The sequence below is a fragment of the Drosophila ananassae genome, chromosome 2L (assembly GCF_017639315.1).
Source record: "Drosophila ananassae strain 14024-0371.13 chromosome 2L, ASM1763931v2, whole genome shotgun sequence".
Classification (NCBI taxonomy): Eukaryota; Metazoa; Arthropoda; class Insecta; order Diptera; family Drosophilidae; genus Drosophila; species Drosophila ananassae.
The window spans coordinates 14,027,292-14,054,084 of record NC_057927.1 but is presented as its reverse complement, the minus strand read 5'-3'; the positions used below and the strand labels follow the sequence as shown (position 1 = coordinate 14,054,084).

The window sequence follows — 26,793 nt, the reverse complement described above, 5'->3', positions numbered from 1 at the left end:
ACAAAAAATAGTAAATGAAGACTCACATAGCATTTAATCTTTCATATTTATTCATTATTTGACTACAAATCATTTTCCTAAAAATGTAAGAAAAGATAATAAAACGCAGCCACTCTAAAATTTTACTCATTTCCGGTCAAGCCCGCCAAATTCAAAAACTCGCTCCGGTTGCTAAATAGATATTTTTTTCTTGTAATTCACAATAATATGAGTACAGTACAGCTTGATGTAAACTTATAAATAACTTACGTACTTTAAAGCTCATTTAAAATAGATACATACAAAATTTGATTACATATTTGACTTGCCTAACATACCGAGAGCTCCAAATATATTATATATCATTTGTTTCGGATAGTATGGCTCCGAAAATGGTGCAAAAACAAAAAATTGACATTATAAATATGCAACAGATTATCAAGAGATATACGAATGTACGATTATATCACAATAATAAAGGAATACATACATTTAAATGATATTTAAAGCCCGAGAAATAACAATGATAAATCAGGTGCCAACATTCAAGCGTAATACTACGTTATGCTACTATTTCGTATAAAATACAGATACTATTGATAACCGACACGGACCACAAATGTCTGTACTGGAAATGTGAACTCTATCAAAAATTCGGTTTCTACTCGATGGGGACTTTAGTTGTCATTGGACAAATTTGTGATCTTGGCAGCGTACATGCTGGCTACTTTGTAGATAAATTCATACTGCTCCTTGGTCTGCACCGCGCTGGCCCGCCCCCGTCGCACGTAGTAGACTAGCTGGGGAATATCCACGGACCGCTTGGGGGTCTCCAGGCTGCGAATGGCCATATCGGAGGCGATGATGGTGCCAGTGCGTCCCGTGCCTGGAGAACAGTGAACGGTTAGCGGTCTGCAGGGAGAGACAAGAGGGAAGACACAAAGACACATTAAAAAGCCATGCAAACACAATTGCTTTAAAGATAAGTACACAGAAATTAAGGAACTTACCCTTGTTGGTTCCGAGCCGCACTCCTGCTGGAAATATTTCCATTTATCTCATTGCTCGACGTGCTGCTCGCCTCCGTCTTTGTGCCACTCTCAGCATCCATCGATGTCTCCAGAGTTGCTGACTTGCCGCGCAGCTCGTTCGCCTGCTCCAGGCAGTAGGACTTGAGCGAGGATCGTGCCTCCAGCAACATGGCGATGATGGGCGCCTCCTCGGCCGGCACTCCCGTCTCGGGCCACTTGTACCAGTAGTGGGTGAGCTCCCGGCTCTCCTCACCATCCACCCGCTTGAGCATCAGTGTGGAGATGGCATATTTGTCCTTCACCTCGCGGTGCTTCAGTGTTACCTGGTAATCCCCATAGCTACTGTGGTTGTCCAGAGTCGCCGATGGCGGTAGGTATTCGGCGCACTTCTCGATGCCGTTCTCACTGAGATCTGTTGCCTGGATGATCACTCGCGACTGCTGCTCCCAGATCATGCGCCAGAAATCGCTAGTGGTGGATTCCAGCGGCGCCTGGCAGGCTATGTAGTAGTTGGGGGCATCCCGGGGACCCTAAACAGAGAAAATTTGATTGGAATTCAAGATAAATTGAAGGTTTTAGGCTTAAAATCAGTTTGTTTCATTCCAGGTTGGAATTTAATTTTAAACCTCAAAATTAGTCCCAAAAACCACCTAAATTCCAGTCACTATAGTGACTGTTCCTATTCAATTAAGGCATGTTTTGTAATACAACTGAATGGGTATTATTCAAAACCATTTAAAAAACACACGGTCGTTTATTCTGGTCTGGTCTGTGGGATGTAAGAAACGCGCATGGGGCTGAGCTGTGAGTAATGACATAACCATTAATTAAGACTTATTGCGGCTTAACTCTCCCTCTCGCCCACACAGAAACAATAAACACAAAAGCTGAACAGCGATGAGCTTCGCGCGCCTTTCTGATAAACGGCCGTATAAGATCGCGGTGGGAAGTTCTGCGTCCGAATCTCGACATGGCCAGGTTATCGGCAGGTGCATTGCCGCTGAACGCTTAAGTGCTTCGCTTCAATGCACCACAATGCAGAGCCGACGTTCCGCATCAATGCAGTTGTTTGAAGTGCGTTTTTTGAAATGTTTTCGCAAAAAACATTCAACCTGATGGACCAACCGAAGTCCAAAACGGAAAAGAGTGCTTGTTAGAGTGCATTTAAGCCATCAAACGTTCGTGCTTTCGATTTAAAAGTAAAACAATTACACAAAACTATACAAAGCGAGTGAGAAGAATCTTAAATGAGAAAACCAATTATTTTAATTGACACCAAGAGCTCCGAATTAAGCGATTATCTCAATTTAAGCTGGTTAATTATTATCCGAAAATTCTGGCCAGAACAAAAAATGTTGACACGAGATCTTAAGATAAATGTATCTGTATCTGAAAGAAATACTGTATGATTAGTCACTCCCTGTAGTACCTGATTTCTTGAACAATTTTTCAGTTTTTGAGCTTCCAAGTCATAATTGTTTTAGCCAAAATATGAGGGTCATGGAGCATGTCAGCGATCGTGATGTAAGGGCATTCACACTTCGATGATCGTGGCTAACACTTTCCCTTGGCGCAATTATTATTTGCCGCTTTCCGTTTGAGCCCATTTGCTTGCACGGAGATGGGCAACAAAGACGCCACCGCCACCCCCACCGCCATCCAAGCCAAGTCTAATTCACAGTCATGGCCCGAAGATGGGTCTTAGCGGTGTCTCATCGGCCGTGTAATTATTCGGGGCGCCATGTTTAATGGGCCTCGAGAGGGCCTCCCAACAAAGGCAAGGCGTCATGCAAGGCTCGCCACATATGTAAACCACGGCACCACCCACCCACTTCAGTTGCGTTACTAACCATCCACCCACCCAACCACTCTGCATACTGTTGGGTGGGAAAGCACCCGCTAGCGAGTTGATTGTTTTGATGAGTCGGCAGAGCCACCGCCACCCACACACCACCTGAAGACGCTGCGCCTCGGTTACTTACCCGCACATAATTGGCATTAATGTATTCCGTTTTGTCGTCGTCCCCCTGTCTCTGGAGAACCACACGCGTCTCAGGAAGCGGAATCACGTTGGCGTAGCTGCGGTTCCCAGTTCGAGGTCGCCAGGTTGAGTCATCATTGTTGTTATTGTTGTTGTGCCAGGAAAAAAGCAGGAAGAGATGTGCCAGAGATCAGTATTGTAATTGAATCGACAACAATGTGAACTCGGGACGAGAAAGCGAACTCTTAATTACAATGGATATTAGTTATAAAGAAACTGGTTTCATATTTAAAAGATGATCAAGTCTAAGACTTATTTTGGTTTAAAAATGGATGGAAATTCATATTTTTTAATGAAAGAAGAACAAAGAGGTATCATACTCATCAATCCTCTTCAAAAAGCAAAAAATTTATCAGAAACAAGTTAACCAGAATTTTATTAATACCTTTATCAAAACACTAGTTTCTAAATTATCTCAAAATCATCAGCAACTTTTTTTTTTAGAATGTCTGGTCTTAAATCAATCATTGTCCCTGCCTGATGACTAATATCCACTGTTTTTAAGAAACTTCTCGATCCAAATATTTTCAAACTTACCGGTTCTTATCTTCACAGCCGGGTGGGACTTCATCCGCTCTGGCTATGATCTGTGGCACGTCCCGGAATTCCTCGAAAACATCCGAGCGTTGCTCCACGAAGCGAGCCAGTTCCCCGGCGGTCAAGAGATTATGACGCAGGGAGGGATCGTCGAAAGCGGCATTGCCGTAGGTCCGTTTGGAGGCCCTCACATCTCGACCCTTGCGACGCACACTGCCCAGCACCGAGACATTGTCCAGGGAGTAGGCATCCAGGCTGACTGGCCGGCACCTCTGGCCGTAGGACATTTGCTTCTGGCGCTTGCGCATCAGATAGAGGAACGCCACCAGGAGGATGAGGGCCACCACGCCGATGACACTCACTGTGATGGCTATGATTACGTTGACGTCCGTGCCGTTGCCCTGGGCATTGGACGGTATGTGGTCTAGTTCATTGGGAAAGGGGGCCGCAAAGCTGGGCGGCAGTGTGGGTGAAGGAGTGGTGATGCTCGTCTCTGGCAGCATGGTGGTGCTACTGGTGGTGCTACTGCTACTGCTGCTGCTGCTGATGGGAATTATAGGTATTTCAGCTGTCGAGGAATCAATATAGTCCTCTGTGGCAGGTTCGACTGATGGAGTGGTGGCTTTCGGAGTAGTTGTATCATCCAGGAGACTTATCAGAGGCGGTTGCATTGTTGTTGTCGTTGTGGGAGTCTCTGTGGTTGTGGTTGTAGTGCTTGTTGTTGTAGTTGTGGTACTTGTAGTACTTGCAGTTGTTGTTGTAGATGTTGTTGTTGCCACAGCCATCGTTGTCTTGGCTAACTGTCGTTCTGTATCCTGCTCTTCAACCACCTGTTCAGCCTCATGATGGTGCAGCTCCTTTTCGCTTTCCTGGCCACCTGTTGCCTTGCCAGCTGTGCTCTCATCCGTTGCAACACCCCCTCCTGCTGCTCCTGTTGGTGTTGCTGTCGTCGATTCGGGTGACTCTCCGATGTTATTGGTCTCCAGCGATGATTCGTGCTCCTTACTAAGCTTGTTAAAGTCACTCAGCAGGGTCGAGCCACCCTCAGTTGTGGTTGTTGTGGTAGATGTTGCTGGTGTTGCCTCTGATGTTGCTGCCTGCCGCTGGCTCTCTGTTGTGGCCACACTGTTATTGACCGCGTTATCGGTTTTCTCAGCTGTTATTAGCTCATTGGCGTTACTCAAACCCGATTTGTCGCCAGTATCTTCTTCTCTGTCACGAGCACTCTTCACTGTCACTGCCTCCGAATTCACTTCATTGCTAATTTGCGCAATTTCCGTTTGCGTTGGCGGTGGCGTTGCTGTTGCTGTTGCCGTTGCCGTTGCCACAGGCGTCGTTGTACTCGCGATAGTACTTGCTTCACGCACACCTGTATCTTGTAGGTCTGTATCCGGCCGATTCGTTGTCGAGCTGCTCGCCTCGCCAGCCACTTGAACACTAACCGATTTTGCTGTTGTCGCCACTGGGAGCTGCTCTCTCTGCTCCGGCTGCTTGGTGGTTGCGACGATGACGTCGTTACTGCTATTATCAAAATCGGCGCTGTTGTCGTTATTTTTGTAGTCATGAGCCGCTTTCATTGCCATTTCAGTTGTACTGGTGGGGGTGGAACTTGTATGGATTTCGGCTGTTGCTGTTGTAGCTTCAGATGTTGCTGCTTCGGGTGTTGCTACTTCGGATGTTGCAACTTCTGCAGTTGCACTTTCAGCCGCTACATATTTAGTGGTTGATGTTGCTTCTGTTGTGGTTGTTGTTGTTGTGAGCTCTGCTTTTCCTAGAGCCACCATCGCTGTTACAGCCTCTGTTGTGTTTAGCTCCCTGGGAAGCTCAGCTTTTTCTAAAGCCACCCTCGCTGTTACAGCCACTGTTGTGTTCAGAGCTGCTATCGGCTGCTCTGTGGAAACTGAGAGCGCTTTATTGGCCTCTGTTATGGACTGCACCTCCGTTTGAGCCTCTGTTATGGCCTCTGTTAACTTGGCCTTAGCTGCCTCGGCCATTTTTTTCACCAAAGGAACATCCAATAGCTCCGATCGAGGGGTAGTCGATGTCACTGCATCCGAATTGGCCTCAGATCTCTCTGGCTTTTCATCCAAACTGATTACTTCCCCACCTTTAGTGATACCCTCCTCCTCCAGAGCTTCGGTGGTGGCCTGGGTGGCACCTTCAGTGGCATCCAGAGTAGTCCTGACCACAAACTCGGTGCGGTTGTCCGGAGAGGACTGCATCATTGCTATCTTATGCCAGTCGAGTAGGTTCTTCTCCTTCTGCTGCTCCGTCCGGTTCTGAGGCAACTCGATGTCATTGGCCAGATCGGTTTGATTGAAAATCGGTAGCACTGTGGGGGATGTGGTGGTCGAGGTGGTCGAGGTGGTAACTGGACCCTTTGGTAGCGACTTCATTGCGGCCAGACCCCACGCTTCCGCCGTATTCGGCAACGTAAGTTGCTGGACATTTGTGGAGTTTTCGCTGATGAACTTGCCCCGCTTCTCCGGCAACTGTCGAACAGTAGACTCCTCAATAGCATTCTCATTGGAGGCAAAGGAGGTGGGCGTGGTGCCGGAGTCAGCAGTTGTCTTTCTAGTTGTTGATGTGGTGATCACGGGAGTCGTCGAGGTCATCGGCAAGGCCCTCAATTTCATTGGCGTCACTGGCGAAAGGATTTGAATGGATTCCTCGGTGGTGGAGGAGTATTGCATGGAACGTGCATGATCCAAAGATCGAGTTGTGGATCGAACTGCCTCGGTGGTGCTGGTAAGACCAAGCGTAGAAGAAGTCAATGGGAGAGTTTCGGTGGTGCTGCTTAGATCGATTTTGTCACTGATCCCCGTCACAGGCTTAGGTTTCTTTTCCTCATCAAGTCCCAGAGTCGCAGGTTTCAAAGGATTTCCGGTGCTTTCCCGCAAAGGTGTTGATGTGGGTTGAAGCGTCTCTTGAGTGTCCTTTTCCAAAGCTTCTTTGGTCCCATTATTTGAAGGAGCATTCGGAGCTGGCTTCTCCCCATCTAGTCCGAGGGTAACTGGTTTCAAAGGATTGCTGGTCGCCGCTTCTATAGATCCTACTGTGGTTGATTGGGGCTTTACCTTAGAGTCTTTATTAATAGGCTCTATGCCCCTAGTAGCTTCTTTACCGGAATCTATTTTAACAGCAGTTAAAGAGTGGGTGGTTTCTGTATCCTTCTCAGAGTTCTGATCTTGTTCAGGAATGTTCCCTTGATTCTCCGCCTTGCTACCTCCACCCTCATCTTTCAGTCTGGACTTTGTCGCCACTTCCTGGACCTCTGTGGCACTCCCACTTTCCCCTTCTGGTCTAACAATGTCAGGGTCAGTGGAAGTGGAAGCCACCGCCTGCTCTAAGCCGGCGGTTTCTCTTTTCGCAATGAAACGTGCCTGCGTTAGCATTACGGCCAGGGCGAGCATTAAGCCACCACAGAGCCAGCTATCCGCACGCATTGTGAGTGATGGTGCCTTCTCTTTCAGCTGGTATCGGGCTGTCTCTTTCTCGCTGTGCGCCTCTTCTGTGGGTCAAGTCAATTCCACGTTCGACTTGGCTCAAAAATAGCAGTTCCACTTTTCGTTCGCTTTAGTTATTGCTGTCTGCTAAGTTGTTTTCTCATTTTTTGTTATTTTTCGCAATTTCCAACAGTTTTCAGTCCCTAGTTTATTATTATATTTCTGAGACTCTTTTCCATCCACTTTTCCTACGGATTTCGACCTGCAAGAGAGGGGAATACTAATTAGTCAACAGGCTACATTTCTGGTTAAATGCATTTAATTTTATAAATATACAAGGCTATATATAGACTGACATTTTTGGCTTTCATACGCTCAAGTATTCCCTGGAAAGTGAGCAGCAATTTCCCTTTCTATAAGCGGAGCACTCCATAAACTTAATTAATGTCATTAAGACACGTTCCGCATTCCCCCGAGTACGTATTATTGGGCTGGCAAGTTCAAGGCCAAGTGGCACGATTGGCTAAATTAAATTAAGCTCATTTATTGCTAAATAGTATTTAACAGCTTAGAAACCACTACACTGTACTTAAATTGTCATAAATAAAAAATTTTTATGGTAATTACTAAGGTAAGGTTTTCAGAAGGCAAGCACATGCATTTATGACTCATGAGTGACTCGTAATCTAAACATCTTAAAAATATTTTGTTTTAAGATTTTGATACAGGATTATGGAGAATCGATCTACAAATCGATTAAGGTATTCCGCTCCAGAATCGGATGAAAATTGGCCAAGATATAGCCTCCACAGTGGGCCATAGTGCCCCACCGTGCACTTTTCAACATTTTGAAGGGGATCCCCCAGGAAATTTGAGAAAAAATCTGAAAAATATTTTGTTCTTAGATTTTGATGCAGGATTATGGAGAATCGATGTACAAATCGACAAAGGTATTCCGCTCCAGAATCGGATGGAAATCGGCCAAGATATAGCCTCCACAGTGGGCCATACTGCCCCTCCGTGCACTTTTCAACATTTTGAAGGGGATCCCCCAGGAAATTTGAGAAAAAATCTGAAAAATATTTCGTTCTTAGATTTTGATGCAGGATTATGGAGAATCGATGTACAAATCGATAAAGGTATTCCGCTCCAGAATCGGATGAAAATTGGCCAAGATATAGCCTCCACAGTGGGCCATAGTGCCCCACCGTGCACTTTTCAACATTTTGAAGGGGATCCCCCAGGAAATTTGAGAAAAAATCTGAAAAATATTTTGTTCTTAGATTTTGATGCAGGATTATGGAGAAACGATGTACAAATCGACAAAGGTATTCCGCTCCAGAATCGGATGGAAATCGGCCAAGATATAGCCTCCACAGTGGGCCATACTGCCCCTCCGTGCACTTTTCAACATTTTGAAGGGGATCCCCCAGGAAATTTGAGAAAAAATCTGAAAAATATTTCGTTCTTAGATTTTGATGCAGGATTATGGAGAATCGATGTACAAATCGATAAAGGTATTCCGCTCCAGAATCGGATGAAAATTGGCCAAGATATAGCCTCCACAGTGGGCCATAGTGCCCCACCGTGCACTTTTCAACATTTTGAAGGGGATCCCCCAGGAAATTTGAGAAAAAATCTGAAAAATATTTTGTTCTTAGATTTTGATGCAGGATTATGGAGAAACGATGTACAAATCGACAAAGGTATTCCGCTCCAGAATCGGATGGAAATCGGCCAAGATATAGCCTCCACAGTGGGCCATACTGCCCCTCCGTGCACTTTTCAACATTTTGAAGGGGATCCCCCAGGAAATTTGAGAAAAAATCTGAAAAATATTTCGTTCTTAGATTTTGATGCAGGATTATGGAGAATCGATGTACAAATCGATAAAGGTATTCCGCTCCAGAATCGGATGAAAATTGGCCAAGATATAGCCTCCACAGTGGGCCATAGTGCCCCACCGTGCACTTTTCAACATTTTGAAGGGGATCCCCCAGGAAATTTGAGAAAAAATCTGAAAAATATTTTGTTCTTAGATTTTGATGCAGGATTATGGAGAATCGATTTACAAATCGATAAAGGTATTTCGCCCCAGAATCGGATGAAAATTGGCCAAGATATAGCCTCCACAGTGGGCCATAGTGCCCCACCGTGCACTTTTCAACATTTTGAAGGGGATCCCCCAGGAAATTTGAGAAAAAATCTGAAAAATATTTTGTTCTTAGATTTTGATGCAGGATTATGGAGAATCGATGTACAAATCGATAAAGGTATTCCGCTCCAGAATCGGATGGAAATCGGCCAAGATATAGCCTCCACAGTGGGCCATACTGCCCCACCGTGCACTTTTCAACATTTTGAAGGGGATCCCCCAGGAAATTTGAGAAAAAATCTGAAAAATATTTTGTTCTTAGATTTTAATGCAGGATTATGGAGAAACGATGTACAAATCGATAAAGGTATTCCGCTCCAGAATCGGATGGAAATCGGCCAAGATATAGCCTCCACAGTGGGCCATACTGCCCCTCCGTGCACTTTTCAACATTTTGAAGGGGATCCCCCAGGAAATTTGAGAAAAAATCTGAAAAATATTTTGTTCTTAGATTTTGATGCAGGATTATGGAGAATCGATCTACAAATTAATAAAGGTATTCCGCTCCAGAATCGGATGGAAGTCGGCCAATATATAGCCATCGCAGTGTACAGTATCGTCCGAAAAAGTTTTGTTGCAACGCACTTGCCTATATGGACTGAGGAGGTGATCCTGATCAAGAATATATATACTACATGGGTTCATAGATGTTTCCTTCACTGTATTTCACAATCTTATTCTCTGCAAGGGAATAAAACTGAAAATGTAATAACAAATGTACATCTACAACTTTTGAAGACCAATTAATTTAACAATTTTTAGCTCTGCAGATAATGTAATGAAAAACTTGTCCAATTTCCAACTCAAGTTCAAGCTAATAGTTTTCCCAAAGTAAATAATGTCAAGGAAGCACAAGTTCATTGTACCTGGAGTAGTCAGAAATAGTTTCTATCAAAGTGTTTACCATCACAGTGTGCTCCACACTCCACCCACCCATAGTTTTTCGCTGAAACAGTGAGCTGCGAGCCATTCATAAGCCCAATCGATGTCATGGCACTGTCGTGGAGTGCATAAGGTTCATTCAACCAAGGCCTCCGCAACGAACTCGTCAAAAGTTGCTCTGGCAGTTGAAGTATTCGAAGTTCGAACCGAACTGCCAACATAGCCACCCAATAATAACTACTGCGCGGATATACAAAAATATTCACCATGGATATCAGTGGGTTGTTATCTTCCGATCCGGGCGATGCCATGCCAAAGGTGCATGCCACAAGGGGGGGAATAGCCCACCACCCCTCTGCACTGCCGGGCCTACTACCCCCATGTTTGTAATTAACGCTAAAAGCCCCCTTTTGGTGGTTGGTTTCCATTCTGCCAGGTGTCAGAGGGGAGCTCTTCTCAGGTGTGGCCCCTTCTACAACTCCTTGGAAAGGTAATAGGTACTGGGAGTTTACTCCCAAAATGAAATCTCAAAACTTGCTCTTCCACTTATCTACCTATTTTCCAAGATAGTGGTGACTAATACTATATATATCAAGATATACATATATATATTTATGCACACATGTGCTTGCTGATAAGATTTGTTTGGGCAGAGCTCCCGCAAAGCCCAAACAGCTACAAAATCACCGCCCGGCATTTTCTATATTTTTTTTATATATTTTTGAATGTCAACGTTGCTGCTGATAAAAAAAAAGGTAAATTGTTATCGCTGATTTCTGTTTTTTTTTTTGTTACTAGAGGCCACCCGTCCATCGGGTAAAGGGCATAACAATAGCCACTGTTGAGTGAATGGCAAGTTTACTTTAAAAACAATGGCAGCGCAAATACACATGGCCATAAAAAAGCTTATCTTGAAAACATTAAAAGTTACAAAATACACCTTCGAAATATTTGACAAAAGTACTCATTTCTAGAAAGAGTTTAGATTCTTAAGAAAGACCACTGAAACCGTTTCAGTGATAATTCAATCACATGGGGACACTCCTCCAATTATTGTAAACAATGATACTGAGTTTCAACCTGATTTGCCTATCCAGGTGCCTATCATTCCATGACTAATAAGGGAGTGTCTGATAATGATATAGATATTTATTCTGAGATATATATACATAAGTAGCTAATAAATATTTATCTATTCAACAGGAATATTTAATAATATTGTTATAAATATGGATTTTAATCAAAATTTTTTAAATAAGTACCCGAAAAACGTACAATTGAACATCATTTGAAAAATTTATATTTAAATTTAATATTTACATCGGATAAAAAAGTCTACATGTATATCTACATGTTTTCTACGCATATCTACAAATAGAAAAATCCCAAAAAGTAGGCAATACTTTTTTTCTCATTTTTCTTTTGCAAATCAGAAACTAAAACCTGAATGAAATGTTAAGTCTGAGCTGCTGGGAAAATTTCCATACCTAACAAGATAAATACCTAGTAGCTCTAACCTGCTATTGATCCACTGAACCACAGCTTAGGGCATCTGGAAAACTAGGAAGACAGAGCCCATGAAATCGAGACCCCCACTTAACACAAGCCCTGAGCTCTGAGCTCTTAACTCTGAACGATGGAAGAAACGTGACTCGATCGGGGGAATCAAGTGCAGCTTGGCATTGGCCCTGACCATGTAGAAGAGGGAGTGATGGGGATCCAAGCTGGAGAACTCGAGATGTAAACAGAAATCAGCATTAGAGAAACGAGCTCGTCGTGGAGCCGACTCATTTCCGCTTCAGCAGCACGCACTGAGGATGAACGAATGACTTAGAATTCTTCTCCGGCTGGGGGCTCCATCTTCAGTCTTCCGTCTGCCAGCTCCAGCTCCAGCTCCATTGACGATCCAATCGAGGATGATCGCCAAAGAATGCTGAACCAGTTTTTGCGGCCCAGTAAAGCTACGCTTCGATTTCGATTCGCAATTATGATTTCACTTGCATTGCGATCGATGTTGAGATGGATGAAGATTGCAGTGGATGTGGAGAATGGCTTGGGGATCGCTCGAGTATCTTAATGATCTCGGGAGTTGGGATAGTTGTCTGTGCGATAATGATAGCCATCTGGCTGGTCATGACTTGATCTGTGCCTGTGATTGATGATCAGAAGCTCAAAGCCATCAAGCTGCCAGGGAGAGGATCGTTAGCTTAATTTTAGGAGACTGCTGGGAAGTTTCTCAAGATTATCAACTAAAATTCGTCTAATCCGAATCTAAAAATATCTCATAATAGAGCTAATACAAGGGTATTAATAACAATCTTACTCGTTCCAGGCCCCCCCAAATGACAGACTCTTCCTAAGAATTCCTAAGAACGGCAACAGTTAGCTTCTAGTCTAGTCTTCTCAGCTACAGAATTCTCCGAGATGGGTTCTTGCCATTTCTACGGAATGAAGATGCTTATCAATAATGAATACCAAGCGGGATCCAAGTTGCTCCAAAATCAGCCGAGTGTGGTGGAGAATGCGACGCACAGCACGCTCAGATGATAGCCCAGCCATTAGAGCTCTTCATGAACAATTTCTATAGATTATATGTTTCTGTTTTGGTTTTCAAATTAACCGCAAACATAACTGTTTCCACATTGATGATCAAAATTGATTGCAAGCGGATCTATTTTTATGAAAAATGTGTCCACGGAAGTATCTTATTTGGACTATTATTCTCTATTAACGGACTTCCCATGCGTATCACATAGAGTTCATAATGGGAATCAGGTCTCCATCTACCACCTCCAAAACTTTGTTGCCATTCATCTGATTCGTTGGCTAGATGACTCATTTCCATAACATTTGCTTATATCACTCGCTATGTATAGCCATGCAGATTTTGATTCAAATTTCTTTATTTTTTGCCGAATAATAGCCACAGAGAGCGATGGATCTGCCCGGAGCTGAACTTTCAACGCAATCAAGTCTGCGAAAGAAATCGAAACCCGCAATGAAATCGAACTCAATCGGGTCGATCTAACCCCAGATGCCACGGAAGTGCGAATATTTATACACTTAGAGAAATGTCTAAGAAGTCTGCCAGATATTGTATTAAAAGATATAGTTTCTGGTAGTTCATGTAGCTTGGGGAAGATATTATACGATCTTAACTTCAAGTCATATCTTAGAGATACTGTTTTTTTTTTTGCTCTGTAATTCAAACGATCGAAACCCATCAGTTATGACCTTGTCAGCCCTGCCATTAGCGTTTATTGAACTTGCCAGCTGGGGCAACAGCCACATCGGCCATTGAATTGGCAACGAATGAGTCTATATATTTATGCTGTGTGCTCTGTGTATTTTGAAAAAATGTGCGATCACTGGATACTTGAACGTGTAATAATTCCATTTTTATAACGCTCTCCAGCAGCATATGTTTGTTCACAATTTTAGATTTTTAAATATTTTCCTATTTATATATACAGAATACATCGTAGTGATAGCCATCTTTATAGCCAACCCTGTCGATGGTCCCGATAAGTGTCTCGCCCACGCAATATGCAAGTTAACCCAGAGCCGAATATGGACTGCCTGCCGCCGTTGTCTCTGCTTATCTGCGCCTGCAATTACTCTAATGACAGGCACAAATGTATCTACCCGGGCTCAGATACATTCTGTACATGTGTGTCGGCCGCATAATTGCCCCTAATGCAATTGAACAATTAGGCAGCCACTGCAGCTCAGCCCAAGCCACACACAACTAATGCAAATCAAATGTTGGCACTGCGAGAAAGGGTCTGGTGTCTGGAGAAGTCTTTCTTCATAATCGTAAAATAATAAACTAACAAATATTTCATATTTTATTAAATATTATTTGTTGTACCTCTTTCCCAGAAGAACTTTAAGCTAAACTTCCTAAAAAGGTTCTTGTTTCTTATCCGATTTTGCTGAAATTTTCAGAATATATGTATTTTAGTTTCTATTTTTTCATTTATTTTAAACATACTCTATCTGAAACCCTATATTTCCAGCAATTTATAAAGAACATGTTTTATTTTTTCGACTGTTTATGCTTGGATAGATAGCCATCTATAGCTGTGTCCATACCATATTTCACGTTCTCATTCCGCTGCCTCCCTCAAATGCCTGCCGCGTGTCGCATTTTGGGTCAGCGAGCTCTTTTCATAAAAAAGCTGTTCCACCCACCGCCCTGCAAATACCCGAGCCGTGCCATTGTCATTCGACATTTGTCAACTTAGTGGCTCGGCATTAGGTCGCCCCGAGTCGCACTTACTCTGAAACTGACAAATTCGCTTGGTTGGCTTTTAATTTGGTCTCCTTTGTTGAAGCAATTGCGATCGCGCGATAGTCTATAAGCGGTTTATGGATGTCTCCAAGGGGCTTTTAGTTGTATCGCCCCTGGAGAGGAGGGGACAGAGCAATCTGGAGCAGGATTTCGACATTTTCGGCCATGCTGCAATAACTCACTCATGGAAAATCCAATTTTATGAATTGTGACTGCCCTTTGCACGGCTGGGGCTCGGGCACGGAACAAAGCGATTTGAATGTCACGAAGCAAAAGTATACCAATCCTCCACGTTAAGCGCTCCAACAAATTGGAACTGGCACGAGGGCTGCGCTACCGTCCGAGCCAAGCTGGTGACTGGCCAGAAACGAGGTAACCACGCTGGCCGATCCACGAACGTGTACTAGATTCGGGTTTTTGGATGTTAACCCTTTCAAGACCGAGGTTCAAAAACCATTAAAAATATAAAACAAAATGAAACCTCTCTTAATCGATCTAGGAAAGATCTGAAAATTAAGATACATTATTAAAACTTTATAAAAATAAAAAGAAAACCTGTGATCATCAAAGGGTTAAGTACACTGGGAGTAGGGGGTACAATTGGAGTTACAGCCCCGCCGCAAAGTGAACCGAATTGGGGTTACTCCACCGACAGATGAGCTAACATTTCACGCATGCCCCCACTGACTCTTTTTTCGGGCTTGGGTCTTGGGAATACGCTAGACGTGACTCATGTGGGCTCCATTCATTGTTACGTAGGTGCTATCGGAGTGGAGGAGGTGCAAGACAGTGCAGTTTTAGTTGCAGAAGACTCTCTGGCAAGCACTTTTTTGCGCAAGGTAAGCAGGTATCTAATATTTAGTCTACCATCCTATGGCAGTTCACGGCTCAATGGAGTGGAGTGGAGTAGAGTGTCTAAATGGCAGAAGAGAAGCTACAGAAGAAAGCAAAAGTGGGCGCAGTGGCAGCCACTGAAGCACTTTTACTTTTCGCTCCACCGGCGAATGGTCGCCTCATAGATACATTTCCAATTTTCACATCACATCACAGCCCAGGGACAGAGACGAGAAGACAAGTTTTCCCGGTGATCGCTAAACGAGTTTTGTTCAGTCGCTTAGGAGTGTTAATAGACGGGGCAGAGAGAGAGAGTGCCGGCAACTGTCGCCGGAGAATGATCCGGTGGGCGTTACCTGGCCAGATGCACCTTTCTTATATAATAAGCTCCCCGGCGACTTTCGTTTGGAGGCTACCTACCACAAGAGCTACTAGCGAGAGGGAGATTTCTCCCACGCTACCAGATACAATTATACATTTTTTTTTGGCACTTTTTCTTTTGGTTTAATGCTATTACTTTTCGCAAATTAGCCAGCTAGACACTTTCCCCGGGCTTTGTGTCAACTGTTTAGTGCCCCCAAGGCCCGATCTCGTTGGGACTTTGGCTTCCCCCTTCAATTTTTGGGTCATCGCTTTTTCGGAGTTTCCTGGCCCGAACACGCGAATCCGTCATTGCCGAGTTGCGTGCTAATTGAAGATGAGTGCAATCTTCATCTCGACTGGATGGGGTTCAAGGTCTATGTCCATAATCCATTAACACCGATCTGCTAAGTTGAAATCCAGACTGTGGGACTTAAGGGGATCCGGTGATCGCTTCAGATCGAAGGGCGTTTCAGGCTTTTATTTAAAATCTTAAAGCTGTAAGTACGCATTAAGTGAGTGATAATTGGTAATCGAATTCGCATAAACTCATTAGCATTTTATAAAACAATGTACTTGCGTCAAAAGAGCGATAGAACCGGACTCAGCCCCAAGAATCCGAGAAACTGGTTTGGCTCTGGCTCTGCGGAGAACCGTAGACTACGAACTGGAGAGCCCAGAGCTAAACAAACAAGTACCGCTCGAAAAAAAAACCGAGAAATCATTCGCCAAATTACTTAAGAAAAAAGGTTTGACATTTTGTGGTGTTTGGTATGCAAAGCAGTTGGGTCGATTGGACCTCTTTTGCATGCAAATGGACCTCAGAGATGCCCCAGGCATTTAAATGATGAAATATGGCAATCGGGTTGTGTGTATCTGTCAGATACGTAAGTATCTGAGCGTAAACAAAATGCGAATGCATTACATTTGGGAACAAAATACATATCTTTCGAAAGGTAAACAACGACGAGGGCGGCATTAAGAATGCACAAGTTGGTAGGCCAACACAGCTCACATACATTGTGTATGGATGCCCCCATTTGTGGCAACATCTGTGGTGATGTGGAGGAAATGCCAAAAGAAGCCCGAAGTCAACATAAATGGCTTTCAACCAGAAACTAGTTCACAGGCTGCCTTGGGCTACTCCACAAATGTTCCTGAACTCAAGGACTTATTTATAGCTACTTCTTCTAAGTATTTCTTGACTCATAACTTTTTTAAGAAATAAGTTCCACTACCTGGTATTACGTACTCTCTTCTTCCAGTCTAAAGTCAGTCTTCTTGAAAGCCACGTTTCTTTAGATTGACTTTCAGAACTCATAGACTCATAGAGACTGTTGTGTAACCACAAGATACAAGTTAAACCATATAATATTCCACGTAATTGCTGGAAGCTCCCTTTCTGAATGAAGACTCTATATACATATGGAGGGGGAGATTTCCTGCCCGACTCGCCTCGGAGATGTAACTGGCAAACTGCCCTTAATTCAATCAAGTCCAATCAGCGTCCAAGTGTTTGGCGATTGTTCGCCCGGCCAGTGTCCAGAATTGAATTAATTCATTATTACAATGAAAAGAGGCTAACAGACTACCTGACTTGAGAGGAGAAAGATGCTTCTAAAAGTAGAAGACTAGTTCAATGACATTATGTGAAGGTGTACCTTCTAACTGTCAACAAAACAATTAAAGATTTAATTTAATTAAGTGAGTTGAGTGCGGAAGAGTGGGTGTTAAGGAACAAAGACTATGAGAGTTGAAGCCATAGCGGGCTTACGTTTACCCCATAAAGTAATGGGGGTTTTTTTTATTTTTATTGTATAATGTATAGTGCATTGTGTGGAAACCCCCATCAGCCTCCGACTCCGATCATTTTCCACTCTCTGTTTGCCAGAACGAGTTTCCAAGGTGGCTCCAAAAATAAAACCGCACAAATCGAAGCAAAACTGTTGCCCCAAAAAGCGAGATAAATGTCGAAAAAATGAATAAAGACTGAAAGCCAATGGGTGGAGAGACAAACAAAGAAACCAAAAGCTAACCGAAGAACGAGAGAATGCTAAAAAGACAGAGCTCATAGGTCAGGTCTCAGAGTTGGCGGGGCAAGTTGTATGTCGTTATAAATTCTCTTCGTGTTTCTGGGGTGGCAGAAGTGCCAGAAGGTGCCGGGGGATCTGTAAGTGTGCTACCCACTGAACTGCAGTCTAGCCTTAATGACTGATTTTGAGTCATCAAGGCTAATAATCACTGACCAGTGGCACCTAACCCACTGACAAAGAAGTAAGATGCATTGGGGACGAGTTTGAGAAAGTGGAGCTTAGAAGAACTTGGCGAGAGATCTTTGGAAGCTGTACTCTCTTCTAAACAGATATAGAACCTATTATCTTTGATGTGCTTGAATGCCAAAGATCAAGCCATCTTTTAATACTTATAAGCCATAAAATACCAGGTGATAATGGCCGTCAAGATCCCAGGTACGTGCCTGAAATTAACGACAAAGGGGATTTCCTACCGACCGGAATTCTCATTTTCTAAGAAGATTTCCATTATCTGGCAGCTATGTTACCTCCATTCTCCAGTCTCTATTCTCGAAGTGAGACCCAAAGACCAATAGGCACGTCCGAACGTGACTCACATCGGAGTGCAAGGCACTTTGGCGAGACCCCGGCGAGACCTTCGAGCTATCGAGTTGAAGCCAGGCCCCAGACCCAGGGCCCATAGGGCACACCGGCCAGGAGACCGGTTCTCGGCAACCACATTCCAGGGAAGACACATAAAAAAATCCATTAAATTATAATCGTATTGGAGGAAACTATTTTCATTCAAGAGTCTTCAACTCTTGATGACTTGGGAAGAGTAACTAAAACTACTTAAATAAAAGATTTCCTTAAATATATTTTATTTGAAACCTCTAGTAACTTATTCCTGGGCTTCATAAACCCTCGTTTCGTCATCCTCCTCGACTCATTTGGCATTCAAAACGCTTCTCTATTAGCCCAGGCCCATTACAGCCGATTTATGCGGCTCCTTGGCACATGCATAATGCATTCTTCTTGCCCCCAGCTCTGCGGCACATTTGTATCTGTGGTTGCAACTTACCGCCAAGTCGCTGTTGCAACTATTGTGTGTTCTGTGGCAGCTCTTCGCTAACTAACCTCTAATTAAATTGTTGTCGGCGGCCTTCGTCGGGCCAGCTTTCGATGCTGAATGAGATGGAAGCCTGGGATTGGGGATTCTTAGACGTGCGGAATAGTTAGCGGCATGAATGGATCACTTAGCTTTGAGGTCTCTGGTTAACGCATCGCTGGCCAGAATCTGGCCGGCAGGTGGAGAGGAGATCGAAACTTGAGATTCATGGGAGCTTGGGCTGTTCGAAGTGGCATTGCAGCGGGCCATTAAAAGTGCCATTTTCACGGAAAAACATAAACTGCAGTACTAATTTAGGAACTATTTACTAAAAAAACTCAGTCGGGGAGGTTGCTATTTTAATGAAGATAGCCTATCTATTGGATAGAAACATATTAAACTGAAGAATCATAAAAATTTTGAAATTTTAATAAAAAGTTTAGATATTATTTCGATTCTACAACTATCTATTCTTCAATTTTATTATACATTTTCTTTGTATATTGAACCTTAAAAACACTAAACTAAAAATAATGATAATGAAATACATAAAATATAAATGTGACTCATTATTTTAATGATTTTTTTTCCCATACTGGACAGAAACATATTAAACTGAAGAATCATAAAAATATTGCAATTTACAATATCTATAAAAAGTTTAGATAATATTCCGATACTACAACTATATTTTCTTTAATTTTATGATACATATTCTTTGTATATTGAATCTTAAAAACACTAAACTAAAAAATAATCAAAAATAATCCACTTTTAATAATGAAATACATAAAACATAAATGTGTTTCATTTTTTTCATGTTATTTTTTCCAAAACTGTAGCTTGTGTGTCTAAAATGGGAAACATTTTTAAACACGTAAACCCCTAATAAACAAGAGTTTTGAGATATTATCTACAGATGTTTTTGGATGAAATTTTTAAATATTGTGGAACATTTAACAAAAAGTGTTATAGTTTGCACATGTGAAAAAAATAAACCCACTGCTTATTAGCCTGGCGCGTACTTTTAAGCCAAATACGAATTATAAAAAAAAGCGCCAAAAGGAAAACCAACAGTAATAACAAAAGCGTAATTAAATAAAAAACAGCAGCTAACTCAGAAGTAAAAAATAATAAAAAAAAAAACAACTAGCTGCCACAGCAACAAGAACAACAACCAGCCAACAGCCAATGGCCAAAATAGCAACAAAAATCGTCAGCAAATGATGTTGAAAGTCGTTTTGCGGGTTTGGCAGCCGCTGAGAGCGGAAAGGGGAGATTGGAGAGGATTTTAGAGCGGAGCTTTTTAAAACAAGAGCTCCCCAAAGAGAGTCAGAGAGACAACAAGAGAGGAACTTCTAAGCCAGACTTACCAAATTGTTTATTTTTAACTTCTCGCCGCAGCTCCAATTGTAAACTGACTATTTCAGCACTTTGCTTTGGAATTGCCTATTGTTGTTTTTGTTGCGAAATCAGAAATATATATATATATTTTTCATGCCAGACTTTTGGCTTCCGCGTTGACAACAACAATAACAAAAACAACTGCAATAGCGATGAAAACAATGGCCAAAGTGAGTAGAAAATCAAGCACACGACACTTTTCTCTTTACACTTAACCAATGAGCGATTTCTATGGCTAACAACTAACTCGGAATTGGCATTAATTTGCGATAAATTGCATTTTCAATTTCCATATTTCGCACACACAGACACAGGCACTCTCACATCCGATCAGTCGGCCTCCCCTTTCGATTTCCTCTACCTGTTGCCTTTGCGGTTTTGTTTGTTTTAAACTTTTCAGGTAGATGGCCGCCGAAATAGAACCCGGAATAGACAATTTTGGCCAGCACGCCGTCGTGTGTTAACAAATTCTCAAAAGCGTTTACTCGAAAAAAACGGTACACTAAATTTAAGCGGGCCTCGAAACCGAACCAATCCCCGCCAGCATCTGCTCGCACGTCCGTCTCGTTTGGAGTTCAAATAGCGTCTGGAGTGTCGAGTCTACAGCCCGAGAGTCGCCTCGGCTGCGGGCCATATGTAGTCGGTTGTCGGTTGGCACAGCCAGACCCGAGAGACCCCAGTGGGAAAAACGGCTATTCGGTTTATCCAATATGTAGATAAATATTTTTGTCTATATTAAAATTAATATTCGACTTATTAGTAATTTTTACTATTAGTAATTTAAAGTATTAATAATTTTAAACAAAAAAGTCTTCACTTCTATCTATTGCTGTTTTTTTACGATTCTTAATCTTGAGAGAAGAAAGGTCAGACGTCGTGACTCTCGTCTAAATGATACCCGGTACTCTTCTCCTATTCTCTCAAATTATTTTCATTTATTCTTTAAATATTGTCTTTAATTTCTTTAAAAAGACCCAACAGTAATAGTATATAGCATAAAAATATTCCATCTGTAGAAAGTCCCATATCCTCTATTTTATGGAATTCAAAAACCTTTTTTTGAAGTCTCCTAGAACTCTTTTGAATCAAAAAACCGATCCTTTTGATAAAATCAATGAGTTGGAGGACATCGTACTCGGTGAAAAAGACATCGGAGTTTATAACTTACAACAGAGAATAGAAGAAAATATACAACTGAAACATAAAAAATATATGTAAAATATGAAAAAATTCAGCCTTAAAAAAGCTAAAACTGTCAACACTTCTCCAGTATTCTCTCCATTCTCTTAGCGGTTTATAACAGCACCTTCCTCCAATAACAGAGAAGAGAGCGCTGAGAATGCTGCGCATGTCGAGAAGAGACTCCCTTAACAGAGTCTTAACAGAAGAATGCAAGTGCTTCGCGGTAATGGGAAAATTGTCGGTTGCAGCGGTTAATTAATTATAATTGTAACTAAACTAGCCAAATCGGGCTATTACTTTCTTGCAGCAATAGCATGCAAAGGGCATATTTAGATGACAAGACTAGATGCGCTTTAAAACAATTCGCTGGTCATTAATTTGGTACAATTATTTATGTCTTCTTTTGAAAAATCTTCTTTTTAATTGAATCTTTCATAAATAGATATCTAAAATTATCTAAATCCTTTTATAAAAAATGTCTAGCATATAAGGACTAAGAAAATCTATTAGCCCCACTGTTCCTGCCCCCGGCTACCTGGCAACAATGGGCGCCCACAACAAATCCCGGCCAGGTGAAACCGGTTCCAAGCTTCTCCGGTTACCGCCCGCCCTATACGGCATTTGTTTGTCAAACAAAACGCTCGACTGCAGCGGCAACAGGAAATTATCAGCCAGAAAATATTTGCTTTTCCGAAAAATGGATTGTTTTAAGGGCGTTGCTCGGGGCGTAAATGATAACTGGGAGACAATAACGCCCCCACATTAAATGATGATATTTTCAAATCGATCACGAAGATGGGCATTGAAAGTGCCTCCCACAAGTGCCTTGTGCCAGCTGCCTGGCACTGGACTGCCTGGCACTCATCCACCCACTGCAAGCGGTTCGTTAATGGTTTATTTTTTGTTGCGATTCAATGCTACATTTATTTTCGGAGCAGTGAAAGTATGCGGTAGAAGGGTGGGCGTAGAAGCAGGGCGACGTGCGGAGAAGTTTGCACGCAAATCCACCAACTCACTGACCAGTGCGGGTGACTCATTGGAGGATCTCGTGCTGCCAGTCGATCAGATTCAGTTGGGGCTTGAAGCGCTTCAGGGGACCTGAAAAAGAAAACATTCAAATGAGTCCAAGAAATAGATTATGGAAGACTTTTCAAAGAATCGAAAGATCACTTACTTATCAAAGCATAGCGCTGTTCCTTTTGCAGCGCCAAGTAGTCCACATTGGGTCCCGTCAGATGCTGAGCTGCCGCTCCGCTGCCCACGAGCTCCGGTATCCAGATCTCGTCCAACGCCGCCTCCACAGCCTTCAGCAGTGTCTTAAATTCCAGCTGCAGTGAGGCCGCCAACGAGTCCCCGTCTATGGTTGAAGTAGTGGATGAGCTGGTGGCAGATCCGGTGATCTGGAGCAGCGCTTTGCATGTGTCACGCACAGGCTGTTGCTGTTGGGCGATCTTCGTGACGTGGTTGTGCAGCGCATCGATGAGCGCGATGTCTTCGAAGGGGTTGCCTGGCTTCAGGCTAAGGAGCTTGCGTTCGTGCTTGCGTCGGTTTTTGCTCGAGCGGAATGTCTTGCTGGAGATGGTAAAGAAATGCAAACGGAAAGTGAAATTTCGGCAGAGTGCAATGGAGCATCCAGGAATGGAGCACAATTGGGCGATCGGAAGGGAAAACCTACCCTGTGCCGCGCGAAGTGCCGCTGAAACGCGAGGAATGGAGACTGGTGGTGTCCGACAGCAAATCCGCTTCCTCAATGTCCATATCCGCATCGTTTTCCGCACCGCCTGAAGCAGCTTGTTTCTGTCGAATGTCCAGGAGTCGCTGCTTGTAGTCCAAGAAGAGCTGTAGGTCGGCCTGAAGGGAGGTTTGCAACTGAGCTCCGAAGCCCAAAAGAGCTGGAGCTATCTTCTCGGCTAGAATTAAGGAAAATAGTACTTAAAATATATTATTTTTTTTTTGGGTTTAAAATTCTCACATAAAAGGCTTTCATCCTGCAGTCCCGCTTCATAAATTGCCCTGCCGTAGAGATGTCCTTCGAGGAGCACCTCCAGTTGCTTCTGCCGGTCTCCACCGTGCTCCTTGACCAGCTCATATGCCTCCAAGTGGCGGCCCTGCTGCTGAAGTGGACCCACCAGCGACAAGGCGACTTGGTCGAGGGGCTCATTCAGCTTCTTGGCCAGGACCAGAACACGCTGCCAGTCTAGAGTATGCTTGGCACTGAGGAGCGCCTGCTGCAGCTGCCCACCTCGCTCATACATGAGACTAGCGTTCTCCAATCTGGCATTAGCCCTTAAGTGATCCGCATAGGCTACGCATATGCTCCTGTGGAAGTCCTCTTGCCCCTTGTAGCACTTTAACCCCGCAGTATATAGCTCGTGCTTCTTAATGAACTCCAACGCCTCTTCGTAGTGCTCCTCCCCGCAGTCAGCGAGATGGGATAAGGCCGAAGCATACTTCTTGAGGTGATCATCGATACGAAACTTGCGATAGTCGACGGGCAGGGCCTTTAGTTCGTTCAGATACGGAAGGAATTCCTTCGGATCCTTCTGGGATTTCTGGGCTACGAACAAAACGAGTCCAAAGTCGTAGGTTCCCAGGGCAACATTGTACAGATCGTTGACATCCACCAGATACAAGAGGTACTTCAGCATCTGGTCCGCCAATGCGGCATCCGACTGTTTTTCCCTCCAGATGAGCTGCAGAGCCTGCTCCATGTGGCCCAGCTTGACGTGGGCCGTGATCAGGGGCAGGCGGAATCGCTCTATATCTGACGGATCCGTGGCCAGCTCCATGCGCTCTCCCAGCAGCCTGCATAGGTACTCGATCTTGTTTTCGACGCGGTAGTCCTCTGGATAGCTCTGCTTTCCGACTTCATAGTTACTGGAGTACATGCCCTTGGAGTAGTCCTCGTTTTGCAGTTCACTGAGGAACAGGCACAGCCACTGACTGTTCTTGATTTGTCGCAGGAAGACATCAACGGTGGCCACGAACTGCTTCACATTATGGTCGCAGATAATGTTCAGATTTATTCGCTGTTTGCGAAGCATTTCCATGGCAGCCAGGTACTCCTTCCTCTTCAGCAGATCCCCAACCAATTCCAAAGCAAGGACCCGGGGGCAGATAGCCTCCAAGTTTCCGCGCGGCAGCTGGAGCACCACCCGAGCCTCTTTAGCCACGGCAGTTACCAGCTTGCCGCCACGCTCTATATTCCTGCTAGCCATTTGGCGTCTATCCCGCAGGCGGACGAAGTGCAATGCATTCAACTGGGTGTAGGCCAGGTAGTTGCCCACCACACAGAAAGATGTTACGTCCTCGGCGATGCGCTGGCCATCAATGTGGAGCAGTTGCTGAGAGCGTAGAGTGATGAGACCGCCTGAGGGAGAATATAATCCAAATAATTTGTATTCTTAAAGATACTGGGATACTGATCCTACCTGTTGATTCACTGTTGAGGTAGAACCATTCGATCTGATCCGCTGGCTGGGTCAGCTGCACATGCGTCCGCTCCACTTTGAAGGTGTTGAACGTCGTCAAGTCGATCTCATAGCTGTGCCCGTTCTTCACCGTCTGAACGTAGAACTTGTCGAACTCCCCAACGGCAAGTGCGTTCACCAGGCCATTGATTCGCAGGGAGCTCTGAAGCTTGTAGCATGGTACTCCTTGCTCGTTGACCTCGTCCTCGTCAGGCTCCTTGTTTATCAGCAGCAGTGTGGTAGAGTCGCCGGAGCTGTGCGTGGCAATTAGGTAATCACAGTTGAAGTAAGTGAGATTGGCCAGAGGCAGTTTGGACAGCTCCGCGTCGGGTCCTAGTTGGAATGCTTGGGGCTCCTTTCCAACCAACTGTCGAATTGGATCGTAGAAATGAAGCTTCCTGTCGCTGGTATACACACATAGGCAGCCATCGTTCCAGCTGATGGCGTTCACATTCTCCTCCAACTGCAGTACGCGCTGGCTCATGGGCGGGGGAACGACAACCTTGGAGAAATCCGTGAGCAGCAGCCGCTTTCCGTCGATGACGCCCACGATACCACTGTTCTTCAGACGGTCAATGGCGAAGGCCCAGCGGTAGACCAGGTGCTTGCCGCTTTTTCGGAGAATGTGCAGCGTGTGTTCCGCTCCCATTCTTGTGTCCCATTGCAAGAGTGCCAGAGGATCCTCTGGGCCAAAGGTGAGCACCTGCTTCAGGTACCAATGGTAGTTGCCTATGGTGTACAAGTATACCCTTTCCTCGTCTTTGGCAGCTGTTCTGATGGCCAGGATGTCAGAGTCCTCACTCCAGCGTAGCTGGACCACCGGCTCCTCCTGCAGATCGAAGGGGAGGACTATTTCCCGATGCCTTAGTCCGTTCTTCTCGAACAGAGCTATCGTAGATTTGTTGGGGAATCTCTGGGGCAGGGCTATCCAATTGCCAGCTGGCCTCCAGGCTAGCGCCTCCTGCAAATTGGCGCTCTTTTCGGCCGTGTGCTGCAGCTTGCCGTCTATGTCATAGACCTTGAAGGTGCGACCAACCTGGGCGGCCACGAAGGAAACCACAAACAAGGCTCCATCTCCACGCCATGCAATTTGAATGTCCTGCGGAGGTCGTTCATATTAGCACGTTTGTACATCAATTTGATGGAAACACTTGCCTTATTTAGTAGCTCCCAATCCTGACTGGCTCCCTGATCTCCTCCAGCCTGCTTGGCAGCCTGTTTCCCCTCAGAACCATGAAATTGGGTCTCCTTTTTGCCCCAACCCACGTTGACAAACTGTTGATCCTCTGAGAGCTCCGCATCTAGTGGCTGTTCGGCGATCACGTCGAAAGTGCTCGTCATGAGCACAACATTGTGCGTTCTGGTGACGAACGCCACTACCTCCTGGTTGGGGGACCAGGCCATTCTTTCTATTCCCACATCGCAGTAGGTGCCCTCAGTGGTCGCTCCAGTCTCGGGATTGACCAGCAGCACCTCTCCTGCCCCGCTTGCCAGGCATATAACGTTGTCCAGCTGGAGGAACTCTGCTCCCACGATATCCGGCAGATCGGCGATCACTTTGGACCTCGCATCACTGCTGTAGAGTTGGCTGTCTGTTACGATGAAGACTGTGTCGGAGGCTTCGCCGTTGAACTCCGGCTGCAGCAGCAGTTGCCTCGCCTCGGCTACATCGGTGTCCAGCTCCTTGCAATATTGCAGCTTAAGATTGCGCATATTTCGTAAATATTGCACGTGTGGAGCGGTGTGACCGAAGCTCTTAATGTTTACTTATTGAAAGTACCAGACATAGGGTTGTGTTTGTTGTGATTTTTGTTTATATTAAAAAACTAACAATCAAATAAATAAATAAATTCTTTAAAGCCCCAATCCTTCCACCACATTCCATCCTCAACTGCTTTCCAATGAATTTTAAATAAAATACCAAACTACAGAGAGTGACTCAAGCTATGGACCATACTCTTTGATTTTTATTTAAAAATTATTGGCACAAGTGATCATATTCTTGAAATTCCATCAAAACAACCAACAAATTTTAAAAAAGGTTTAAAAAATATTGTT

General features: G+C 44.1%; 2 protein-coding genes and 1 long non-coding RNA gene across 4 annotated transcripts; 1 reads left to right on the top strand and 2 right to left on the bottom strand.

Moving 5' to 3' along the window:
• Positions 1-168: 168 nt before the first annotated feature.
• LOC6501163 (flocculation protein FLO11) lies at positions 169-20,698 on the bottom strand. 2 transcript variants are annotated; one of them, XM_032450104.2, is made up of 6 exons: positions 20,053-20,698; positions 5,422-7,296; positions 3,589-5,358; positions 2,993-3,089; positions 990-1,540; positions 169-891 (listed from the first exon to the last, which is right to left on the bottom strand). In XM_032450104.2, the coding sequence occupies exons 2-6, from the start codon at positions 7,032-7,034 to the stop codon at positions 657-659; spliced, it is 4,266 nt and encodes a 1,421-aa protein (XP_032305995.1). In that variant the 5' UTR covers positions 7,035-7,296; positions 20,053-20,698; the 3' UTR covers positions 169-656. The 2 variants fall into 2 exon arrangements, with proteins under 2 accessions (XP_032305995.1, XP_032305994.1); XM_032450103.2 differs by having other exon boundaries at positions 3,589-7,296.
• On the top strand, positions 1,535-2,426 carry LOC123256990. Its single transcript, XR_006506875.1, has 2 exons — positions 1,535-1,814; positions 1,880-2,426. It is a non-coding gene; the product is annotated as an uncharacterized LOC123256990 (long non-coding RNA).
• Positions 20,699-22,158: 1,460 nt separating the features above from the next.
• LOC6501162 (putative elongator complex protein 1) lies at positions 22,159-26,512 on the bottom strand. Its single transcript, XM_001954634.4, has 6 exons — positions 25,891-26,512; positions 24,697-25,834; positions 23,238-24,635; positions 22,941-23,175; positions 22,440-22,837; positions 22,159-22,363 (listed from the first exon to the last, which is right to left on the bottom strand). The coding sequence occupies exons 1-6, from the start codon at positions 26,446-26,448 to the stop codon at positions 22,299-22,301; spliced, it is 3,792 nt and encodes a 1,263-aa protein (XP_001954670.1). The 5' UTR covers positions 26,449-26,512; the 3' UTR covers positions 22,159-22,298.
• Between the last annotated feature and the right edge of the window lie 281 nt (positions 26,513-26,793).